This window comes from Pseudorasbora parva, chromosome 2, assembly GCF_024679245.1.
Source record: "Pseudorasbora parva isolate DD20220531a chromosome 2, ASM2467924v1, whole genome shotgun sequence".
NCBI lineage: Eukaryota > Metazoa > Chordata > Actinopteri > Cypriniformes > Gobionidae > Pseudorasbora > Pseudorasbora parva.
The window spans coordinates 19,791,939-19,816,921 of NC_090173.1; the positions used below are offsets into that span (position 1 = coordinate 19,791,939).

The 24,983-nt window shown below is 38.0% G+C and overlaps 2 protein-coding genes across 3 annotated transcripts; one reads left to right on the forward strand and one right to left on the reverse strand.

Annotated features, from left to right (window-relative positions):
* Positions 1-630: 630 nt before the first annotated feature.
* On the forward strand, positions 631-8,182 carry spc24 (SPC24 component of NDC80 kinetochore complex). 2 transcript variants are annotated; one of them, XM_067458828.1, is made up of 6 exons: positions 631-810; positions 1,715-1,911; positions 4,204-4,348; positions 4,611-4,715; positions 5,917-5,993; positions 6,077-8,182. In XM_067458828.1, the coding sequence occupies exons 2-6, from the start codon at positions 1,737-1,739 to the stop codon at positions 6,181-6,183; spliced, it is 609 nt and encodes a 202-aa protein (XP_067314929.1). In that variant the 5' UTR covers positions 631-810; positions 1,715-1,736; the 3' UTR covers positions 6,184-8,182. The 2 variants fall into 2 exon arrangements, with proteins under 2 accessions (XP_067314929.1, XP_067314920.1); XM_067458819.1 differs by lacking the exon at positions 631-810 and adding an exon at positions 821-956.
* A 2,416-nt stretch (positions 8,183-10,598) lies between these two features.
* s1pr5a (sphingosine-1-phosphate receptor 5a) lies at positions 10,599-14,653 on the reverse strand. Its single transcript, XM_067458848.1, has 2 exons — positions 14,504-14,653; positions 10,599-13,165 (listed from the first exon to the last, which is right to left on the reverse strand). Exon 2 carries the CDS (start codon positions 12,966-12,968, stop codon positions 11,775-11,777), a length of 1,194 nt encoding a protein of 397 aa, XP_067314949.1. The 5' UTR covers positions 12,969-13,165; positions 14,504-14,653; the 3' UTR covers positions 10,599-11,774.
* Positions 14,654-24,983: the final 10,330 nt, after the last annotated feature.

Consider the following 24,983-nt stretch of genomic DNA (forward strand, 5'->3'; position numbering starts at 1 on the left):
GGGGTAACAATGTTTAAAGTAAATACAATTCAAGAGAGGGGGAAAATGCTTTGGTATCCTTTTTTGTACAGCAGTAAAAAGCATATTATACTGTGCACAGCGTAAAGGATTTTAAAACTTTGACGTTATTGGAAGAAGAGATAGCACCCAAATAATATTTCAAGAAAAAAATTAAAATGTTTAACAGACAAACATTGCACATATGTGAGAAAGAAAAGTAAATAGATTTATTCGAAAATACTTGTCTTTTAGATTCTTGTCAAGAGTTATAAAATACAAATAAGCCATCCTTAAACACCAAAGAAAAATTGGCTAAGAAAGAAGCTTGTAAGTTTCACTACAAACAATCCCAAAATAAGGTGAGGGCGACTCTTCCACTACACAACGGGAGCAGAAAGGATCCTTCTCAGGGAACATTTTTATTTAAATGTTTTATTTAGTTCAATAAAGATCCCCCGCCTTTTTAAAAGTAAATATAAGAAGTAGAACATTAGGGGAAAACTACACCAATTTCCGCAGTAGCTGGCTTTCTCCTTTCCCTGCATCGTTTTGACAGACACACTCAAGAAGCTTGGGTGGTGTCCCATAGTTGCCTGACTGAAATTCCAGAGTGGATTTTAAACAACATTACATAGTTTATATGAGCACATAATTAATTTTATATAAAATGTACTATAATAAAACAAGGACCGTGGTGGGGTGAAAACATGCTTGAAGTATTGAGGCTGACTTTTATTCAGGCGCGGCTCGGGATAGCGCGGCAAACTGCCGCCAGTTTGAAAATCGGATAAACAACACCGCTTGTGTGGGGTGAGACATTTTACTTTAACATACATTGCAGAAAACACTATATTGTACATTTTCATTAATGTTTGTTATTTAGATCAGTGTTTAAACGCTAGACTGACTGGTTAAAGAAAACGTGTTTTTGGATGCGTAATGTGCTGTTGTTTTAGGTAACGTTAGGTTTGTTTTGCGATGTGTTTGCTCAATATAACAGTCTGGGATTTTAATATTAACTATACACCTTTCGTAACTATATATTTTAACACCTAACAGAGCTAATAAATGATGATTTGCAGTGTTGTAGCCATTCACTGCCGCTGTGCATGGATGTGTACAGCATCAGTGGAGGGTTACAACACTGGTTTTGTGTAATGCAATATAATCCAGCAGGCTAACTAGTGAACTAGTGTATCAGTAAGGGTTTTACATTTGTAAAAATTACATTAAAAATATCAATTACTTTAATACTTTGAAAGCCACAATCTATTCAGTAATGTGTTGCACTGTAAACAATTTATATAGTTACATTACAGCTGTAGAATTTCCAAAATACTGGACATTTTATGAAGAAACTTTGACAGTTAATGAAACAATATACATTTTTCTAGAAAATAAAATGCATTGCCACAAAATGTAAGTTTTTAATTTTTACAATGTCGGAGAGTGTTAACAGAAACCTTAACATATATAAAAATGTTTAAAATGCATTTATTATAACTTAAATTTAGTCATTTTGTTCATAGTACAACAGAGGTCTTTTTTTATTATTTTCTTTTCTTTTACCTCTGTTCTAGCTTGTTTACTAATTAGTTTTTTTTTAAACATGCCGTTGATTGTATTTGTAAGTTGCTTTAGGTAAAACTGGTTGCTAAATGAATAATTGTTCTGTCATGGCATCCTATAGCTTAACCGCTTAATTTTTCTGCAGAAATATAATTAATGCAGCAGACATGTCACAGAAAGAAGAGATGCAAGATCATGACCTTGAGAAATCTGGGGAAGCGTTGATTGACTTCATCAAGAGCAGTAAGGCAGAGAGCGCACTTCAAGGAGCAAGAGAAAAACTGCAGGAGTTCTTTGAGCACCACATCAAGACCAAGAAGACCACAACCGAGCTCTTAAATGGTATTACTTTAATACTAATATTCACTTTTAAAGGGTTAGTTTAGCCAAAAATTAAACTTATTTCATTAATTCCTCACCCTCATGTTGTTGGACACCCGTAACACTGTTCGTCTTCAGAACACAAATGAAGATATTAGTGTTGAAAGCTGACGGCTGAGAAAGGCTTCAGAAAGTTCCCCATTGGCATTCAGTACATTTCCACTGACCCACTCACAAGACCCATAAAGGCACTAAAGACGACGGTACAAAGTCCATCTCAATACAGTTGCTGTACGATAATTTTACAATGTGATGAAAATAGTTATTGTGCGCACAAAAATCAAAATAATGACTTTATCCACCAAGTTACTGAGGGTGAGTAATTAATTAAATAATTTTCATTTTTGGGTGAACTAACCCTTTAACTTGCTAATCAATATTAACTGAATAAAATATTGCGTAAAATGCAATTAATGAATGTATTGTAGTGACATGAGTGTGTTGGTCATGTCCCTAACATGTTCCTAATTCAATTCTACAAATTACATCTGGTTATCAGAAATAAATATGATTATTTTGTGTTTTTTAAAGACACCATGAAATCAGAATTGACAATTCCTATGGAATATGGAACATTGTAGTATTTATTGTATAAAAAAAAAAAAAAAAAAATTGATGTCTGTCCACATCATTATGTTTTTATTAATGCATGGCCCTCATAATCTCTATTTAAAATATTGCATCCCTCTTGCAGCGTTATCTCTTCTCTGATTACCGGCGCGAAGGCAGGATCAACCTTCACTCACATGCAGAGATTGCATTAGACGTTCTCACTGTCCGTCACAATTTTAATTATCATATTTTAATGATAATAAGACTTTTAATAGCTTTTGTTTTCATTTACATTTTCATTTCTAAAGGGTTAATTCACCCAAAAATTCAAATAAGACCATGATTTAGAGGATGAGATTTTGAATCCCAAAAATGTATCCATCTATCATAAAAGTACTCCACATGGCTTCAGTGGGTTAATAAAGGCCGTCTGAAGCAAAGTGATGCGTTTGTGTAAGAAAAATATCCATATTTAAAACGTTAAAACTAGCAAGCTTCCGGCATCAATTTCCGGTGAATCAGTAACCTTTGACTAAGCATTAACGAATGCAGAAGCGCAGAGGATAGAGCAAAACTTAACACTAGTCACAAATTTCTGAGGATTTCAATATTAGAGAAGAGGGGCTTGAGTTTGTTGCCCAGCCCTATTTGTTTGAACTTGCGTAGGCCGTATGCCGGAAGCTAGTAATTTAGTTTTGAAAGCCTTAAAGGTGCATTATGCAACTTTCCGTCCACTGGAGGTCGCCTATTCTAAACAAAGGCGTAGTTTGATGACGCCAGGTGTGAGCGCAGTATTTTGGGACATGTGGTCTTCACCTCACAGCCGGTGGAAAATAGGACTCTGGCAGATAACATGTTGATGGATGCGGTTATTAACGTTACTGTAGTGTAAAGCAGAGCAGGACCGAGTGTTGTGGGGCTGAGCACGGCCACTGGAGCGATTGTTATACAAACAAACGGCCCGCGAGTACCGGGACTTTTATTATGACGGGACGGGACACAGTTGCCGGGTGCGCACACTTCCGCTTTTTCCGGTCAGGTAAAGCAGCTATTTTTATCATATCAGATACATTTAAGGGGCCAAGTTTAAACCTTTAAAGTTTTACACATGGCACCTTTAAACATAGGATGGATATTTTTCTTACACAAAACCCATCGATTCTCTTCAGAAGGCCTTTATTTACCCCAGGAGTTGTATAGAGCACTTTTATAATGGATGGCACTTTTTCATTATGCACTTTTTTTGGGCTTCAAAAATTCATCCTCAATTCTATATTATGCATTTATTTATTTAAGAAGAGAACCGATAAATAGAGACTGCGTCACTTTTCATGTTCAACCCCACACAAAGCAGAGGAATGTTAGTTTTTTACTCCTGCTGTGACAGCGGAGGCCACTAAACACGGCCTTTTCTGACCGTGAAATATGAACACAACAATATTACAAAATACAAGTACGATTCTGCATGAACTCAAATGGCAGGTAATGTTTTTTAAATGGCCCTTTAGTGTAACTAAAGTAATGTAATGGAAGGTTAAGTATGTGCCATTGTGGGATACTGTATTGCACAATCCCAGTAGCTACAATAATGAATATTTTGGCAAATGTTGGCATTCATCGTAGTATTTTGTGCTCGCAAAACTGATATTCAAAAATGTTAAACTAGATAACGCTTCTTTCTGTGTTGTCCTCTCTTTAAAGATCTGGTGCATGCAGAGGAGGTGGTCAGCAACAAGCTTCTGCATTTAGAGCAGCAGAAGAGCCAGATGGTGCAGGAGATGGAGAGGATGGAGCAGGAAGTGCAGCGAAGTCTGTCCAAAAGCCAAATCCTGGACTCCGAGCAGGAGTATCCTTCCCTTTTTACATTACTGTAGATGTCAGGTGTCCAAGAAGCATTGTACATTTGATGCACACAGATTTTCTGCTTGCTGAATTTGTAATTCTTGTCTGAGGTGACACACTCTCACACACTCTTACTTTGTGTTTTTAGATAAAATCTGTTTTCTTTTACCAAAGCATGAGTGTTGTTTCAGTTTGTTTTCCATCTTGCACATCTTATTGAATGTTTGGTTGTTCACTGTAGTTTTTCCCCTTAACTGGTGCTTTAGATTCCTACAGAAAGAGTTGGAAAAACTCAGAGATGGTGAGCAAGAAATTCAAACCCTGCAACAGGAAGTGGACGAGGACACAACTGAGGTCATTCCTTCAGCCATGTAAGCACTGGACTGGCTTTAGTTCACCTTGTTAGAGTGTATCTCAAGATCTTGGGTGAAAAAGAGTAATCATCTTATGGATGTGTGTTTATAGTGATAAAAGCCTTATCTGCTGAAATTGTCCAGTTCTCTATCCGTCAAAAGTTTGGGGTCGCTATTTTTTTTATTTTATTACTTTAATGTTCAGAGACTGAATTTATCTGTTTCCTGTTTTAAAATATTTTGGAATATTATTTATCTATTTATATAATACATATTCCTGAATTCTCAGCTTCAATAAAGCAGTCTTCAGTGTCACATGATCTTGTAGAAATCATTCTAATGGGAAGATTTGCTCAAGAAATAATATTTGTATTATTATCAATATTGAAAACGGTTGTGCTGCTTAAAGGGATAGTTCACCCAAAAATGTCCCCCAAGTTGTTCCAAACCTGTACAAGTTTCTTTGTTCTGCTGAACACAAAAGAAGATATTTTGCAAAAGACAGGATTTTCATTTTTGGGTGAACTATCCGTTTAAAAACTATCATGAAATCAAAACTGAAAATACCTTTTTTTTTAATGCATGGCACTCATAATTTTTGGTTTAAAATAACTTCCCTTTGCTCTTGCAGCGTTATCTGTTCTCTGAGGGCGTGTTTCACTCGAAAAAAGAAAAGACTATTGATTCACAACTTCCATTTCATGCAGATTTTAATATTTATGTAGAAACCTTGCCCATTTATTTATGGATTCTTTGATGAATAGAACAGCATTTGTTTGAATAATAATTATTTTGTAACATTATAAATGTCTTTACTGTCACTTTTGATCAATGGAATGCATCCAACCTTTCTGAAAAGGGTATTAATTTCTTACAGAGCTCAATCTTTTGAACGCTAGTGTATATTAATATGATAGTGACCGTTCACGTGGTCATGGAAATCCTGAAAATATCAGGAAATTTGTGATTTTCATTTTTACACCGTAAACATGATTTGAGTTAATCTGCAAAATGTTGCATAGAGCTATAAACTGCTCTTCATTTACTGCAATGAATATATTTATTTTTTAATCAAGTCACTAACGAATGCAGAGGTCATGAAAGTCGGTGGTCCGAATGTGTGTGTGGTATCCCTATAGTGATATGGTGAAGTGTGTATTGCCAGACTGCTTTGAAATCATGCTTTTTTTCCCTTCTGCTGCCCGTTTTAATTCTTTAGATATGTTGCTCAGCTCTATTATAAAGTAACCAAGATAAAGCTGGAGGTGGACCCCGAGCCGCACATACTGAGGGGAGGTAATCCTGACACATTTACTATATATGCAGATGATGAACACCGTAGCTTTATACTGTATGAAATCCCTTTTGTCTCTTGGCAGTTCACTACGGCACGGATGTGGCATCCCCCATCAACATAGACACATCCACCCGTTCCCCCTGTGAGGTCAGCGAGGACCTGTGGAGCCTGGTCAATACTGAATGGTAGACCTGGTGCACATGAAACGTGTTCGCTAATTTACGGATTGTTTTTATGTGTGTGTGTGTGTGTGTATATATAAATGTGTGTGTGTCCATAGACATGTTTTTAAGTCTGTTAATAAATTGGCCTCAATTGCTACCTTTGCGCCACACACCACAAGATGTCACTATGCATACACAAATTACGCCCCACAGACTGAAAATGCACTTTTTGCATGCCCTGAATAGCAAAGGATGCTAATTTCTCCTGCTAATTCTGTAGAGCAGAGAATCTGATCTTATGAAATGTAAAATCTTTTATTGCAGATGTTACAAAGCACTGGTGGAAACATTATCCTGAAAAGTATTACAAAGAAAAAACAAGTGACTTTTTTTTGACAAAAAAATAATTGAGGACATGCAGCATCTTTAAAAACACAGGGGTCGATGGGATGGGTTTTATCTGGCATTGACATGATTGGGAGGAGGGATTTAGTTTCTCGGTGTAAATAAGCATTTTGTTTGTTATTCATACTGCCTTTTGATTTCAATCTTGGTGTGCGCAGTCATGCAAAAAAAAGTTTTATTGTAAAAAAAACTAACTACATGTAGTAGCTAGTCTCGATATGTCAATAAACTACTTTTTTTTAAAAGATGTGTGTATATTTAGGTAGGTGAATTAATAAGTCATTTTGTAAATCTCCTGCCTCAATTTAATATAAATATTTTATTAAATAGACAGGGTTTAGATTAAGCCAAGATTGGGCCTTACTTCGATTAGGGCATTTAAGTAGCTTTTATAAACATGCCTTAAAAACATTACTGGTGTTTATCTTGAGACAAAACAACGGCAATGATTTTTTTAAAGATATGTCAGTGCAAGTTTCTTTCAGTTAAAACAGCTCAAACATTAGTTTTAGTCTGGGACTAGCTTAAAGCTACACTGTGTAACTTTTTTAGTTTATTCTTAGCTAAAAACACTTAGTTCCTTCAAAAATATGTGCTCATTAATGTATATTTACTTCTTTCAAGTAATATTCAAGTATTTCAAGTATAAGTATTCTCTTAAGTTTATAATATGCCATTGAAAATACATACGGGTGAGGGGTTCGAATGCCGGTCGCCATGTTGGCCCTCCATCTTGAAAGTACATTAGCCAAAGAGGGACATACCCGTAAATTCAAGCTTCACCTTTACCGTTTTAACACTCGATGGCACCGTGTTAATCTTGGACTAAATCGGCCACCGTAGGAGTTAAAAACGAAAACGGAATTGAGAGGAACAGAAACTAATATTCAATGGATGGTCATATACCTTTACACCGCTAGATGGGGGAAAATATCACACAGTGTAGCTTTAAGCCCTGTGCATTCTTATGGACATTTTTGTCTTATACATTATACATTTGAGCACAGGTGTGTATTTTTATTGGAATTTCATCATTTCACCTTCTTTTTCTTTAAAAAAAAAAAACATTTTGCTACACAAAATTTCCTTTCAGGACAAAAAAAGTCCCCATTAAAACCAGTTAAAAGCACATTTTTTAAGCCCAGGGCCATTTAATTATAAAATTATACAATCTTTGTTAAAAGGCTTTCATTCTGTTGGCAAGGCTTCAAAATTGTAATTTTTTTACCAAATGGTAAAAGCCTATAGAGCAAATACCAACTTTTTTCCTGTTTTCTTATTTTGTTTAATTTAGTTTAGTTTAATTTATTGATTTATAAAGCACATTTTAAAACAACAGAGGTTGTAACCAAAGTGCTCTAAATTAAAATACAATTTACACGTTGGATCTAAACCTAGAGGACACATGAGAAATCATTTTCACCATCAATTAAAACAGCCAAAGAGAAAGCCCGGTCGGTCACCTTTAGTCTTATAACATGAGCGAGGAACAGAAAGCAGAAGTTGATTAGATGAGCATAAGAGTTTTGAGGCATTGTACATGACAAGAAGATCACTGATATACTGAGGTGTGACTCCATGCAAGGCTTTAAAAAGAAAAAGCTACATTTTAAAATCAGTTTATGCATATGATAAAGCACACTGTGTGAGTGTGTTAGTATGGATGTTAGAGTGTGGTTTGTATGTGTTGTAATAAAAAAATGTGCTTGTAATATTTGAGAGAAAAACTCACCAAATCACCGCTGTGTGTACCGTTTTTTGAGATAACCTCAAATTGGAATTTATGGCTTTTAGTTTCTAGCAGTTTTATAGTTCATGTTTCATAAAATATATATTTTATATAAAATATTATTCATAAATTAATTCTGCAATGGATCTTCTTTAAAATGAGACCAAACTTTATAGGCTGTGTTCCTAATATAGATTTATTACGATTTTTTATGATTGTTTTTAATTTTGACTTTTAATTGATATAGAAGAGTTAAGCCTCCTCTGGGAAACCTGGGGATAGTGCGAGGAAGGATTCAGAGAAGGTTTCATTTTCATCCTGAATGATTTTATATAGTATCGCAGAGCTTTGTTTAAGTCATGTTTTTTCTCTCATCTTTTCTTTCGCTACCCTACTTTCACTGTTTTAAATTTCACTACTTTGGGATATTGAATTTCTGTCAGTGACTATGAGTGGGTACTCTAAAAGCCTAGTCATACTCATTTGCATGATAAATTTAACCTTTCCTTTTTAAACTTCTAAAATGAGTCACATTGTGCCCTTGAGGTGCAGAGACAAGCCATTTCAACTTTGGTAAACATCCGGACTGGCACGAGCTTATGGCCTTTTTTTATGTAGGGTTTTTTTGCAAAGACAGAGCAGTGAGAAAATGTTGTGTGTGGCTCATACCATGTGAAAAAGAGACAGACCACAATATAGTTTAGTTAATGCTTGGTTAACATGTGGTGTGGGTGTGATTGAGGCAACTGAAAATCAGCTCGACTCACTTTGAGAAAAGTTTCATTTTCAATGCATTTGAGCAGCATTTTTCCATTTACAATTGTAGTTTTCTATTTTTATTTTTCATGGGAACCAATTCATTGACAATTACCATCACACACCTGTGGGTGATAGACAGGTGCGTAGGAAAGAAGATACAAAAATAAAAAAATATCAAAAGTTAAAGGAAATCCTGCACAATATCGATACTTGCAAAAGATAAAACATTTTATTAGCAATGTTGCTAATAAACAGCCACACACAAAAATCAATAGTGTGCGGGAATTTCCTTTATTTTTCCATGGGAAACAAACAATGTAAGACGTAGAAGCAAATTCACATTTGCAAATGTGTGTGTGTAATATGTATATATATATATATATATAGGGATGGGTATCGTTAAGGTTTTAACGGTATTACTACTCTTACCGATACTGCTTATCGGTCCGGTACTTTAACGGTATTCTTATCGGTACTTTTTGAGATTATATATATATATATATATATATATATATATATATATATATATATACATACACATACACATACACATACACACACACACACACACACACAATTAACAAAAATACACAGCCTACACATGCAGTGCTTTCATTTCAGGAAGAATTATACTAATCAAATGTAAAATAACACTGTTCATCATAAATAGCCAAATTAATGCTTATTAAAGCTGAAGTTATTCATGCAAGAGCTGTGAGGGATTTTCTCTTTGCATTTGGTTGTTTAATTCGCAGTAATTCGTCAGCATGTTTATTTACACTGCTGCCTCTTTAAGACAGATGTGCAGCTCTATAGGCGACTGATAATAGGCAGATGGACTATATTTTCTCCTGACTATATCCATAATAACTACGTCCATTTTAGACACAAACTGTGTTGTGTTTAAGAGACTCTCCAAGCCGGTCATTTTGACATAGATATTTGAGTACATTTGATCGTTTAGACGCGAGTGTGAAACCGAAAGTGTAATGTGCTCGTCTCGTTGCGGCTGTTTCAGAGCGCGCGCGTCGACTTGGGAACAATCTCTTGCGCACATTTTTGTGCATTTAATCGCTCTTTTTTATTATAAAACGCGTCCCACAATTTACCAACAGTAGCTAGACTGTATTTTACAACAATCCCTGATCGTGCTGATTCTGTCATTACGTTTTAGTTTTATGGAGAATAATAATAAATAATATTATTATTATAATATTTGGAAGACAAAATCTAAAATAAAAGCAGACTATCACAGATCTAAAGTGTAACCAGGCTATGTTTGAATGTTTGGTTCTGTCCTCGGCTGTCGTTTGCGGAGCTCTCTCTCTCTCTCTCTCTCTCTCTCTCTCTCTCTCTCTCTCTCTCTCTCTCTCTCTCTCTCGTCACGTGTATTTTCAAAAGTACCGACAGCAGAACCGATAACGTCAAAGCTTATCGATACAATGGTCTTTCAAAATTCAGCCCCGGGGCCCGTTTAATACCGGTTTTCGGTACCCATCCCAGTATATATATATGGGTTTCGTCACTAAACAAAAACAAGACAAATTGCAAATATTCAAGAAGATGCTTAGCTTTTAATTAATGCATTTATAAAAGATTTTTAAGGCTCATAATTTAGTATCAAGAAGAAAATACATTTAAACACATACTAATGCATTTTCAGTACAGAAATGCAATATTGCTTGAATGTCAGTGCTGTTTTTATCACTGCTACACATAAATGATGGCATTTCATACAATAACAAACTTTGATACAATATTTATAAAATATTCAATATTTATATAGCTTGTTCCACATATTGTCAGTTGAAACCAGATTTATTGTATATGAAAATATAGACAATTATAGCACAATTGAATGGGTAAATGGCGTTTTTACCATGAAAACAGTATATTCTTAGAAAAAGTAGGGTTCGATGTAGAACAATAGGGGTCTTGAGTCAATTTTAAAGAACCATTTATGCCAAAAGGATTCTAAATTCACCTTCTACTAATAAAGTATGTTTGAGCTGTTTAATTATAATAAGTAATTAAAATGATCCCGTGATGGGAACCCCTAAAAGACTCTATATGAAACCTTTTTTTCTAAGAGTATGCTTCCCAAAAATACCAGTGTAAGAGGAAACAGCTTACAAAATTAAAAATAGCCACTTGCCTTGCAGTTTTTTTTTCATTTGTTTGTATATGTATTCGTAAAAAAATTCCAGAGGACTAATGTGCTTGTTTTCGGAGGCATCAACCCGTCATTTTCTTTGCGTCTTTTCACCACAAAGTCTCTGAACATTTCAGCTGTTATTCGGAGGTGAAAATGACTCGTTACCCAAGCTCATTATTTCTGGAAATGCATATACAAGACTTGTATAACATCACAAGAGTTCCTTTCAAAGCATTTTTTGCGCATATGTTGCTTTTGCTCAGTTCAGCTGCACAACAGTTTTTTATTTGCTGTTTAAAATCCTATTTTTAAAAAGAGGCTGTAGTTTTTGTCTTGCAGGCAGTCCTTTTTAAACACTGCTATTTGTCACAGTAAGAAAATTCCACTTGTCTGCTCTCAGGAAGCCTTCAATGCACGAAACCAACATTTTTGAGTTCCATCTCTCCCAACTTCTCCTGCTTTCATTTCTAAGCACCTCAGACTTGCATTCTTGGCAGTTTTATAAATATTCAAACTGAACCAGGAGAAGCTGGACTGTGTCCGTTGGAACTTACAGCATTGTTCTTCCTCAGCTCTTTAATATCCTGGGGTAGATCGCTTTAATAGTGGATGGTGAGAAGTTCCCAGAGGAGACCGTGGTCTCCAGGCCCTCCAGTCTGTGTGACGGCACCTCTGCTTTACTGGTGCTACAGTCCAGGAAAGGCATGCCGAACTTCTTCACTTGTCCGTCTTTTGTCAGTAGACAGTAGCTGCAGACGAGTCTTAGAATGGCTTTCCGCATGTCTTTACTAGTTAGGGTGTAAATGATGGGGTTTAGAAGTGAGTTGATCATGGCGATGCCCAGAAAGTAGTCCGCCTTGAACAGCACCTCGCATCCTTGAGCTGGGCAGCAGAAGTCCAGCAGAAGCAGCACGAAGAGCGGCAGCCAGCAGGCGATGAAGACGCCGAGAACGATGGTCACCGTCTTCAGCAGAGCCAGATACTTCTGGGACTTCTTGGCCAGACCTTTGCGCTGAGGGCCGCAGCCTAACCGCTGGGTGTTAGACTTCACTATGCGGAAGATGCGCACGTAGAGCACCACGATGGACAGCAGCACCAGGCTAAATACGGTGATGCAGAAGAGGATGAAGCTCTTGGCGTAAAGAGGTAGCACGGTGGAGCATTCGTCCAGGTTTCCTATGCAGTTCCAGCCCATGATGGGGAGAATGCCGAGGAGCACCGACAGGAGCCAACTTGCACCAATCAAACCGAACATTCGGCCACGCTTGGCCCCTTGATAAGGCTTCATCCGGACCATCGTGACATGCCGCTCGATAGCAATAGCGAGGAGACTGATGACAGACGCCGAGAGAGTGATAAACACACCGCCTTCTCGAAGAAACCACAGTACTGGAGTCATTTTGAGAGTGTTTGCCCCCGAAGTGATGATGTTCACCATGTAAGTGAAGCCTGCGAGCAAGTCGGAGAGCGTCAAGCTACCTAGCAGGTAGTACATGGGCATGTGGAATTTTTTGTTCTTCCATATTGCCACCAAAACAATGGCATTTTCCACCACAATGAGAAGACAAATGATGAGAAACGCAATGGCTTCGGGTTTCAGTCCATCCCGGTATTTGTTCCCTTTCAGCTTTCCGGTGAAGTTATAATGGGCCATGATGACGGCGTTGCTCTGATACTCCCTGAACCTTCTGAGCAGGTAACCTGGAGACGGGATCATCGCCGGCGGAGTTGGAGCAACGTACTCTGCGTATGAAGTTTCCATTCTTCCTACTTCTTTTGCTATCCTTAAAAACTTTCCTTAAGGATCTCTGTTAAGCATGTAGCCCCTCTTATTGCCATATTTCACCAAAGCACATACAACTCTCAGGAGGATTTAACATAGTGTTGAAATGTTCACTTCTTTCCTTTGTGATGTTCAAATGACAGCTTTGCTATATCCTCCAAGGCCACCAGAGGGAACTGAAAGCATTAGAGAATAATGGTTAAATAATTAGGCAAAAAGAAAAGTCACAAATTAAAAAAAGCTGAATATGTAGCATTTATCTTATTGTTTCAAAATTGTAATGATATTTTCATTGCCAATACTTTATTTCAGTGACAAATTGTTATCAAAATGAATCCACTAGAATAGGAAGAAAAGAGAAATAATGTGTAATAATGAAATATAATAATGTAAACTGGGTTTGAGTATCACATGAATGTATGGTGGGAGTTTTAGAATTAGAAGACTGTTAAAATAAGTTTTTTTTTACAGTACTGCCAAACTTTTACCATAAAACTAATACAGTGACAATGTTGCATTGTCTATTTATGTCTACTGTATTGTTGCAAGTACAGACTGTATGTCAGTAAATTAATAGTTCCTACATTATTTTTCTATACATTGGCTCACTGGGGTCTCTAACCTGCAGTATGCCCTTTAATAGAGCCTACCAACCTGTATGTGCTATTAAAGGGATAGTTCACCCAACATTTTTAATTCTGTCACCATTCACCCTCAAGTTGCATGAATTTCTTTGTATTGTTGAGCAGAAAAAAAGGTATTTTGAATAATGTTGGTAACCAAACAGTTGATGGACCCCATTGACTTCCATAATATGAAAGTCAGTGGGGTCCATCCAGTGTTTAATTTCCCATATTCTTCAAAATATCTTCTTTTGTGTTCAACAGAAGAATTCATACAGGTTTGGAACAACTTGAGACAGAATGACAGAATTTTAATTTGGGTGAACTATGCGTTTGGTATTGTAAAATGTTGCCCTACTGATAATAGGACGTTTTTTACAGATAAAAAAAAAATCTAAATATTTTACTATTAAAAATATACATTTGTAGTGTTAAATATACATTACCCCCGTAACTTTTTTAATTTCTAAAGTTATCCATATTTTACATTGCAATTACATCATAGTTTATAGCAAAGAAACGAATCCACAGCATTTTCCTGAAGCATTTTTACACCGTAAAAACTTAAAATACTTTTTTTTTTTTTTTTAAAGTAAAAGATTTTTACAGCGTGGTAGCCTTGGACAATCAAACGACCGCAGACACTGTGCGTAATTGTTTCTTTATTCCGCGTACCGCGAAAAGGACCTAGTTTACGCACTCATACGCTTATATATCGCTAAATATATCTCGTTTTATAAACTAGCCTACGGCTACGATATGGTCAGGCTAAACTTTAAGCAAAAGTTTCCCAGCCTGTGCCCATGCATAACCATACGAGCACACATAACAGTTCTCCTAAACGGATCAATATTCACGGGTAACATCGCGCATTCCTGTAAATGAACGTACCTTTAATGTTCGTATCTGTGTGTGGAAGTGACAAATCCTCCTCTGCTCCTCTATCTCTCCCCCATGTCCTGCTCACATCTGACAAACGGAGCGGCCAGCAGCTGATGTGGGAGTTGAAGCTTGGATCAAGACTTGTCTTGCAGTGGGCTGGTCTTGGCTTTCGATTCTTCTCTTCTCTTCTGTCTGCAGGGCTTGCTGATGCAGCACTTATGGGTAATGAATTGCTCTGCTAACTTGGAGGTACTTTGACATTATAAACGGGTCAATGACGTGACGCCTTTTTTCAGAAAATACACAATTCAACGAATGTGAATAAATATTTTCTTTCTTTTTGTGAATTAGACCCATATTTGGCCTAATAATCCAAAATGCTATGTGAAGAAATTAATGTGGGGAAACGGTTTGAAAATAATGATTCAAGAATACTATTTTCCCAGTTTCACAGCTTAGGCTAGTATCAGACTAAAATGCATTTTACCTGAAAGGAACTTGCACTCACAAATCTAAAAATATGTCAATGCCAATGTCTCCCCCCCCCCCCCCCCCCCGTCCGCCCCCCCCCCGCCCCCAGCCACGTTTATAAAAGCTACTTAAATGTCCTAATTGACTTAAACTAAGCCCTGTCTGTGAAACAAGGCCAATAAATATATACTTTTTTTTGTGATCTGTGATTATCATCCTTGTTACTGACCAATGGCTGCTGCTAATCGACTTGCTTGTTTAGGTTTAATTTAAGAACTGTAGCTCTACTAAATACTGAGTCATAGGATTCATAATGCTGGATGTTTTGAGCTATATTGTCCTCTACAGTATTCACTTCCTTCGCTCTGACGTGCAAACAAGTTGCATGACTAAATAAATAACCCTAGTCATTATAATGTGATGCGCACGTATGTAAAACAGGAGCGGTCTTGCAATCGCATTGTAATTACATATGGCAGCGGAGAGTGTAAGTCAGAAGCCGGATCCTGCTTTCTTAAACAGGAAACTCTGTCATTGTAGCTCAAAGGGAGAGGGATTTCCTTGAGAACCACCTATGAGCTCATACTGGGCCGTGCTGAACAAAGCACTCAAGAGGAACACTCTGTCCCCTCTGTGCAAAACTATGGAATAGGATAGCCGCCTTTCTGAACGGAGTCACTTAAAGTATGCATTGTGTAACTGTGCCTGTAACACAGATGCTGAAAACATTTGGATTCTTCCTTTTATGAGATGAAATTGGAAATGCTTGCATTTTTCCTGGCAGAAGGTGAGCATGTGGGAGAAGTCACCTGTTCACAGGGCAACAAGGGCACACATTTTCAGTGCTCTGCACATTCTGGTGCTTTCTAGTGGGTGGTCGGAGTGGCAGAAGTTAGTGAACAGACACTTGCTTTATCTGTCCTTTCTGCTTCTTGCCCTCGGGGTCTGCTAAGGGCTCCGCCGCCCCACGAGAAGCTCCAGCGAGCAGACAGACTCATCGCTCCTGCTGTGTCTGGATATCTTGGGCTCAGCATGTTACCTACATTTACACACAAAGGCCTGATAATCAAGCACTCTACTCTGATACTCCCCACAGAGACTGTTGGCTCAGTCTGATTATTGGCTCCTGTTTCAGACACTTGTATGTCTGGTGCTCCTGCGATACAGATGTGAAGGTTCACTAAAGAAGACATAGGTGCAATTCCAGATGGAAGTTTAAAGTTTTTTTTCCATACAGTAGTCATTCCAGCGATCGCATTTCCCCTGCTGAGGAGCACGGAAAGCATTTGTCTTTAAAATTAAAATAAAGTAAAAAACCTTCTTTAAAACGAATAATAAAATATTGAATTCAAATTAAATGAAAAATAACCTCCCTCAGGAATGCTCTGTTAGATTCAGCAGGCGAAACTGCAGTATAGTTCAACTACATGTATAATCTTGTTTGTTTGTTGTGTTTCCTTTTGTCTTTATTCATCACACATGCATTGTCATGGACTTCAATGGACCATTCAGTTCTTTACTGTTGTGATGACACTCTTGCTCAATTGACAGAAATGTCATCAGCTAAGTGTTCAAATCATCAGTTAAGTGTTAAAAAAGCTTGAAATCACAAGTTTTAACTCAGATGATCTGTCAAGATCACTTACAGAGATCACAAAGCTTTTGCCAAATCAGTCAGTTTTAACCTCATTCTCTCTGGCAAAATCCCATTAGCTGAATACGCTAACTTTAAACAGCTCAGCCATCTCTTTCAATTAATTTCATTGTTGTTATTTGTGGTTGAGAGTGATGGAAAGAAACTCCCTTAATTAAATGCTGCCATGGTGGTGTGGGAACAACATTTAAGGTCAGTAATTAAATTAACTGCGTGTTGTCGCACAGAGACTCACTGGAATTATTGAGCTTGTGTCAAACCAACAAACTCTTAGATGTCCATTAAATAAGTGCATTATTCCAGCTGTGCAGGCCTTATTTGACCCATCCCAGATGTTTTCCCACTTAAGTGTTATTATGATGCATTTTCTGCATTTGATACTCCCTATACAAATTCAGAAGAACACAGCTCTGATCCATCTGTGTATAATCAATGCATATCATAGTTTGAATAAAAATAGGTGAAGTGTTTCCTTGGCTTTCCTGGTCGAGAGAGTTCAGTTCAGACGTTATATTCGTGTCTTCTCGCTCTCGGCTTGGTGGAAAGGCTGGACCTATGAGGTCATGAGACTTCCTGTGTCCTACGAGGGGGTGGGTTTGACCCTGCCCAACCGTCTAAAGCCTAGAACCAGAAATAACGTCAGACCTGATCTATTATGTTTTTGCGAGCATGCATAACGTGGCACTTTTAAAGCAATAAATATGTGGATGAGACATTTGAATGTTCCAAATGGGATGGAAGAGGTCAAAATAGGTCAAGATGAGTGTTATTTTCCTTTGTTTAAAAATGAGTTTCAGTGGCGTTGCAGAAGAACATTGACATTGACATCGACAAGTAACTATTTAAAAGAAAATGATTCGTTTCTCTAAATTGCCTGTTGTCTTTCGCTTTTTGGATGCTCATTTTGAGGCTGCTTTGTGTCTCCAAAGCGATTCAACAATGTTGTATTCAGTAAACAGCCCTCGGCCAGAATGCTGGTTATAAACAGCGAGCCTTTCGCAGCCACAGCAAACTTTTGAGTGATGGGTCCTTTGTTATTCGAATTCGCCCCCCTGTCGTGGCACTCAACCGTCGTCTGGTGGTGGTGGGGATTCTGTTTGACAGACTGTAATGCGCAAAAACAAACCCTGTATGCAAATATATTGGTTTAGTCTGTTACGCTGCAGCTTTCTGGAGTATTGGCTTACTTTAATAAGTAAACTTTCTTGGAAAGTTTACATTCGACTGGATTTTAGATTACAGTTGAATGCATCCGAATGTGGGGTTTTTGTTGCCAAATCAGTCTTTCCGTTTGTGTGAAACAGAGGGGGACGGGGGAAGAGAGCCTTGTGTGGCAGTGGATGTTGTTGCGTTCAGCAGGGATTTCTGGTACGAATAAACACAGGAAGAAACGGCCTTTTGGGACCATTTTGATTATACCCAAAGCTAACATGTATGCTGTAGACTTCATGAAGTGCAAGAAGCATTTCCTGCATGAACTTCTTGACCAATTTGAGATTTGAAGTGAAACCACATAAACCTCCTTTTGTTGGTTACTGACTTTGATCGGGTTCCAACTTTTAAACACAGTCTTGGACCCAACAGTGATAGGACAAAATCCTGTCATCATTGGCATATCTCTTTGTTGGTATTCACTGTATAACAAAAATGAAGCACAGACTTCAATGGTACACTGGTTCTCACATCCGAATGCTGTCATTTTGGAGTTTAATGGCCCCAATTCCCTTTTAATTATCTGGTAAAGAGTGTGTGTAAATGATGACAGGATTTTTATTTTGGGGTGAACTATTCCTTTAACACCATCCCCCATTCTTTCTCTTTCTCTCTTTTCTGCTTTGTTCTCTATCTAACACATTCTCTGATAAGCCCTGGAAGTCACTAGAGATAATGCGTCATTCCTTTCCCATACACATACAATTTGCGCCCTCTCCATTGACGAAATAGTTTCATTTTGGATTTACATACTTGATCGCTTAAACTACAACTCTAACGCAGTCAAACATCCGCCACACATGTGGAGGGGCTGATATGAAAGGCTGTTTTATGTATTTAGTCATTAGTCTGGGATTCAGTCTTATGAACGAAAGATGGAGGGAAATTTTGCTTTCCCACATTCAAAGCGGGGGATTACAGAAGTGGGATGGTTGTGACTCATGAGAAAGCTGTGTTTAAGAAGTCTATAAACCCCTCTGAAAAATCATGCCTGCCCTTAAAGCTGCGGTTTATGAAATTATGGTGCGTTTCTAGCTGTAATAAAGGAGCAATAGTTGATTCTCTAAAGAATTATTTTTTGTTATGTTGGTTGAAAGCCTCCTCGTATCCTGATAGCAACTATGGTCTAAATGCATTTTTAAAGGGATCCCATGGTGTTGAGACTTGTATGGCTTAATATAACATAAATGATGTCTCTTACTGAATTATGTAGTAGAAAACCCATGAAAGATCTACGTTATTTTAAAAATCGATTTTATATTTGGACCATGGGCGGCGCCATTTTGTTTGTGTTTTAGGTTGATGACGTAGAATGGTTGAACTCCTCAATCAGCTGGCATTACCCGTAGCTATTTTTACCACAACGCAACTCGAAAATTGTTTCAGAGATTAACAAAACCAATTAATTGCTTTGTAATTGTACTTAAAACACACTCAAACATACATGTGCACACAAACTCACCTACACAAGTCACAAACAGATCGGCGGGCGCGCACACACACCTGACAGACTGCTCTGTCTCAATCGAGATGTTGGGCTGCTCAGTCTCCACGACAGGGACTGAATCTGAAATCGACCCTATACCCTTAAATAGGGCATTATTTGAAGGGACGGCCATTTGTAGTGTTGTCCGACACCAGTGGACATGTTCGAGTGCAGTCATTCAGTCTCACGTTGCACCGCAATAACGAGTGTACAGCCGATTTACAAACAGCTGTCCGACTGAAAAAAAATTATATCATCTGTGAAAGGCGTAGGACCATAAAATGTTTGTTCAGTCATTGTATTTGGTCCGAATTAAATTATAGCACGTATTTCCTATTAGTCAATCTGTGTTTGCACACCACATCAGCACATTCACCTTCACTGTGCAGACAAATTGGCAGGGAATGGCTCACTGTTTTCTCACCAGAGAATGACACATAAAACAAGAAAAACCCAGTTGGATTTTCCCATAGGCTTTTGTATTAGCGCAAAAAATAAGCTCTGTGATCAACAAACCTTTGTGATACTTACATGTTTTGAATCAAAAAAACCCTTGCCTTCAGGAGGAATGAACCGGAAGCGCTAATATGCTAACTCGTTTCCGCGTTTGCCCAACAAAGTGGTCATACTTGCACCCCTCTATTATATTAGCCCACCTTGCCAACAATAATTGATGGTTAATTTTGATTCGGTCATAACTGAAAAATTACAAATGGTTTTAAACAATTCACTAAGTGAGTTAAATTGACTGACGTATTAAAAAGAACTGGTTCATAAGAGTACCGGTAATTAGTTTGTGAGTCGGACATCACGGCCTACTCTGTGTTTGTTGTCGTGCACAGGAAACGCTTGACGTCTGACAAAACCACATTAAGGGGCGGTCACACTATATATTTTGTTTCATTGACTTCTGTTCATATGCAAAAATATGCATCAGACTGGAAACAGAAGCTCATACGAAAAGTTTTGCTACAATCCAAAGTTCAAGTTTGGTGAACTACGAATTTGTATCACGTGATGAAAACGTGTGACCAGTAGAGCACTGATACATAACGGCGTCACCTCTAGGCTAAATTAAAAAATATATATATAATTATTTTTTATTAAAAATGCATATTTTTGCAGTTAATGCACGTAGATTGTACATTTTTACATTTTGAATGCATTACTATTTGTTATTTGTTAAATTCATGTTTATTTAAAAGATCATATCATGACGCTGTGAAGTACAGTGCATGTGACGCAAATTTCGGCACCAGAAAAGTATGCGCAGATTGCGCACCATACGATTTTTGTAGCCGTTGCACATGCGCATTAGACTAGAAATCTAGACGCACCCTAGCGGCAGCAAATCTAATCTTCCCGCGAGTGTCGTCTAGCAACTCTCAATGCCCTTCTGAGCTATAAACGCCAAACTCTGGTCAGGCCAATCACATCATGTATAGAGTCGGTGGGCGGGGCCAAAATAACGATGGCCGAGTTGCGCTCGTGCTTCTAGTAAACACAGAAACTGTTGAACGGCGGCCTTTCTAATCAGCTTTGACCGCGACTCTGGAAGACTTGGAGTTAAGCTTTTCTCTGAGAAAAGTACAAAGAACGGCACTGAAGTCATTCTTAAGAAGTGAAGATGAAGGGAAGATGATAGAAGCTATCCTATCACGTGCAGAGGGAGTTTGAAAGACAACCGTTTATCCCGCCCCTCGGATTGAGCCCTGTCAATGCTGAGTTTCCAGACCAAACATCTTGATGTGGGTCTGGCTTGTCAGGCTTCATGCGCATATCATTTGTTTGACAGTATTCAGTTGTTCCACAAGGTGGTAACACTGGCCCGGGTCGTTGTTTCACAGTAGAAAACAAAACTAAAGTGACTAAGGCCACATTTACACTGCAGGTCTTGATACATAATTTAAATTTGGTGACTAGATCCGATTTGTTTGACGACCCGCTTACATCATCTTATAAAAGTGACCCGTATCCAACATTTGCATTTACACTGTACACTGGCGAAACAGCCCAAGACGTTCTTAACCGGAAAAGGAAGTAAAATGGCGCGATATGCAATGGACGCAGACAAAATGATTATTCAAAGTTGTGCTTTCTGCACTTTTCCACACATCTTTAAAGGTCAGCAAAACATTTATCTCGTAAGGCGGAGAAAAAAGAGGAGAGCGACTGATCGCAGTTCGTGTCCACCTGAGTTGGCGTCATTCACCTCCGTCCTATTTTTAATGACGTACGACTCGCATTTACTGGGGAAAATCCGATCTGACCGCTTACATGGCAAACGCTAATGCACGTATCCGAATCATATCGGATTTATTACCACATATGAGTGAGGCCTGAATCTGATCTGAGGATATCGGAATTCATGCGTTTTTTTTACTGCTTACACGTTCACGTCATATCCGATCTGTGCCACATGAGAGGAAAAAATCGGAATTGGGTCACTTGAACCATGCAGTGTAAATGGGGTCTAACAAACAAAATACTTGTGTGGTGAGATGCCGCATTGACAAGTGCTTTTTTTGGTCATAACTTCTGAAGAAAAACAGTGTAGACACTGGACAAAGATGAAACTTTTTTGTATATTTTTTTATGGGGTGTGATGTATGTTGCTTATGGAATGAGAAAGGACACAAACTATGGGAAAAATCCAGTGCGCAATGTTTTTTTTTAAGATACTAATGCCATCCACCCCCACAGAAGTGCTTGAAAGTTCATGTTCACACATGGTCCTTCTCAGTTTTTGAGTAATTTCCTCATAATCAGATCCAGACGCCAAATGATTTGGCACTTGAGGCTGTTTCAGCTCCAATGACCAAAAATATCTCTAAAAAAATAGTTGTGCTTAATTCGAGAAGACAAGTAGGGGGGTCTGGTGTTGTAGAGAGATCAGATATAAACACATTCTTGAGAGGACTGGTATATACACATTGTGATCTAGAGTTTATTTTTTCAGAGAAACAAGAAGTGAATCACAACCCAGATCCAAACTGACGTTAAAAAGCGTTCACATCAGCTTTAAGCCCTGCAAATATAAATTCACACAACATTAGGGGCCGTAGATGGAGTTAAAATACAATGTTTAGACTATTCTCATCCAAATATCCTGTTTTGTTTTAAAAAAAGATGGCAGCTGAAAGATGAAAACCTCTTCAAAGTGGTTATAAAGATTCTTGAGTGCAGCAGAAATGGGGTGGCTGGTAAGTTGTGGTTGGTTCAAAACACCCAGTGCTGGTAAAAACAACTATAAACATTACATCCATTATCTAACGCAATCACATCACTAGAAACTAACTATGGCCACAGGCTAGGAATGCTAAAGAATGGACTGGTGCAAATCCTTCATTTAGTCAATTTTCTCCTGTTTTGGGGTGTAAAGATGGTTGATAAAGAGGCATTTTATTCCAGTCATGGGTAGTATTACAAGATGAGCTTTAAGCAATCACACAAAAGTCTCATTATTGCCTCTAAACCCTTTTAAAGCATTTTCGTGCGGTTTGCAGGGTTCAATCAAGTTACGTTTATTGGGTTTCATGAAAGAAAGGTTGCAGACTGTGGCTTGATATTCCTAAACATGAACACAGATTGAAACTCTTTTCCCCCCCCAATGCATTCCACATCTGCTGAATCCTAAAATATAACATTTTTGAGTTAAGCCTTAAAAATATTGTCCAAACTAAGCAGTCAAAGCCCCCAGTAATGCAAACGTTTCTTGAATATCAGTCTCCGTTCCAAACGAATGTTTGGGAGGTCCATGTTCATGTATCCCGCCTTAAACAGCTGCTCACCTCACCCTCCATTACCCAGTTTTACGTTTAATATTGGGTGGAAGAGTTTATACAGCTTGTGTCCAGCTGATCTGCACGACAAGCCTTTACATAATTATATGAACACATGAACTCTGTGTAAGAACTTATGCGGACTATGGACCAGGGCTGTATCCGGTCACAATGCAGCAACAAGAAGTGAGTTACACTTCCTCTGAGGGCACTGTTGTTATTGGCTGACTCAAGTGTGCCTCTGGAAATCATTAAAGCTTGTAGTCAGAGTGAACTGTTCATTAACAAAGAACAACATAACTCGGCTGGTGTACTATTTGGCACAAGTCTGAGGTGAGGATTATGTGGGGAATTTTTTTTTATATACACAAAAAGTGTAGGCTGCTCGTTCTAAACTCCTTTTTGGGACTTAGTTCTTTGGCTATGAAACTGGAATATTTTCCTACATGAGTGAGATCCAGCTTGGCTCTCTAAATCTCAAACAAGTTTGTTTCATATGTTAAAAAGTGATACAGAGGCCAGTCAAAAGACAAGCTCAAGGCTTAATTTGTGCTAAATCCAGAGATTATTCAGTTTACATTGATCTGTTGATGTGACATTGCATAACTTTAGCGTTACAGAATATTTCTCCTTTGATCGTCATACGAAGGAAAGTGTGTGGTCTCCCAGCTAACAAAAATATGTTCCCATTAAGCTATAAACATGTTATTTATGAACATTCTCTTAAAGGTGCACTATGTAGTATTTTTGCAGTAAAATATCCAAAAACCATCAGGCTAGTGTTATATATTATGTTCATTTGAGTTCTTAGAATATCCCAAATGTTTCCAACCATTTGTAAATTGTGAGAAAATTGCTATTTTAACCAAGGAGCCCTGACGTCTGTGGGAGTCGCCTCTCAGTTTCGTCATATCTGTGTTACTCTCGGTTTCCGGTTATATTTGGCAGAAGTGCTTTACTCTTAGCAGTGTGAACAAGAGTCACAGCAGTCGCTGAGCAAACACACAGAGTAACGTCATAACATCATTTTAAACACTTAAATGTGCTGATATGATAAACAGAGCTGCGTTACCTCATACTCATGACCGGAAAAGCTGAAATGGCAACAGTGACTGTGTCCCGGCATAATCATTTACATTTATGCATATGGCAGACGCTTTTATCCAAAGTGACTTACATTGCATTCAACGCACACATTTTCACATTATTGTATTATTTCTTGCTTTCCCTGGGAATCGAACCCCATGACCTTGGCGTTGCTAGCACCACACTCTAGTTGAGCTACAGGAAAGTCCCGATCAAAGTCCCGCTGCTCGCGAGCCTAGTGTTTGTGTATCAATCGCTCCAGCGGCCTTGCTCAGCTCCTCAACACTCAGTCCTGCTCTGCTTCACACTACAGTAACGTTAATAATCACATCCGTCATCATGATTTCTGCCAGAGTCCTATTACGATTCTTTCCCACCGGCTGTGAGGCGAAGACCACATGTCTCTGCGCTCAAACTTGGCGTCATCAAACTACGCCTTTGTTTTGAATTGGCGCCCTCTAGCGGTCGGAAAAGTTACATAGTGCAGTACATAGTACATTCAATGTGTTAAAAATATTTTTTTCTTGGTTGTATTAATGTTGAGGAAACATTCTATTTGATCATTTTTGCAGACATTGAATGTTACTTTTTCTCATCAACATTTTGAAACAAGCAAAAATGTTAGACGTTAACGTTAGACGTGTTTTTTTGTTTTGGTTTCTTTTATGCATAAAAACAAATTACTACAATGTGCTAATGCTTTAAGAACATTATTAAAGACCAGATAACTTTGAACAACTGTTCTGTTAACTTTACTGCAAGAATGTTTGTTCATATAAACTTTGAGAGAACCTTGCC

Bases quoted from the DNA above. Each gene is read 5' to 3' on its own strand.
- spc24 (XM_067458819.1), top strand. The intron at 4,349-4,610 runs GTATCCTTCCCT...CTGGTGCTTTAG, and splicing joins ATCCTGGACTCCGAGCAGGA to ATTCCTACAGAAAGAGTTGG. The intron at 5,994-6,076 runs GTAATCCTGACA...GTCTCTTGGCAG, and splicing joins GCCGCACATACTGAGGGGAG to TTCACTACGGCACGGATGTG.
- s1pr5a (XM_067458848.1), bottom strand. From the start codon at position 12,968: ATGGAAACTTCATACGCAGAGTACGTTGCTCCAACTCCGCCGGCGATG.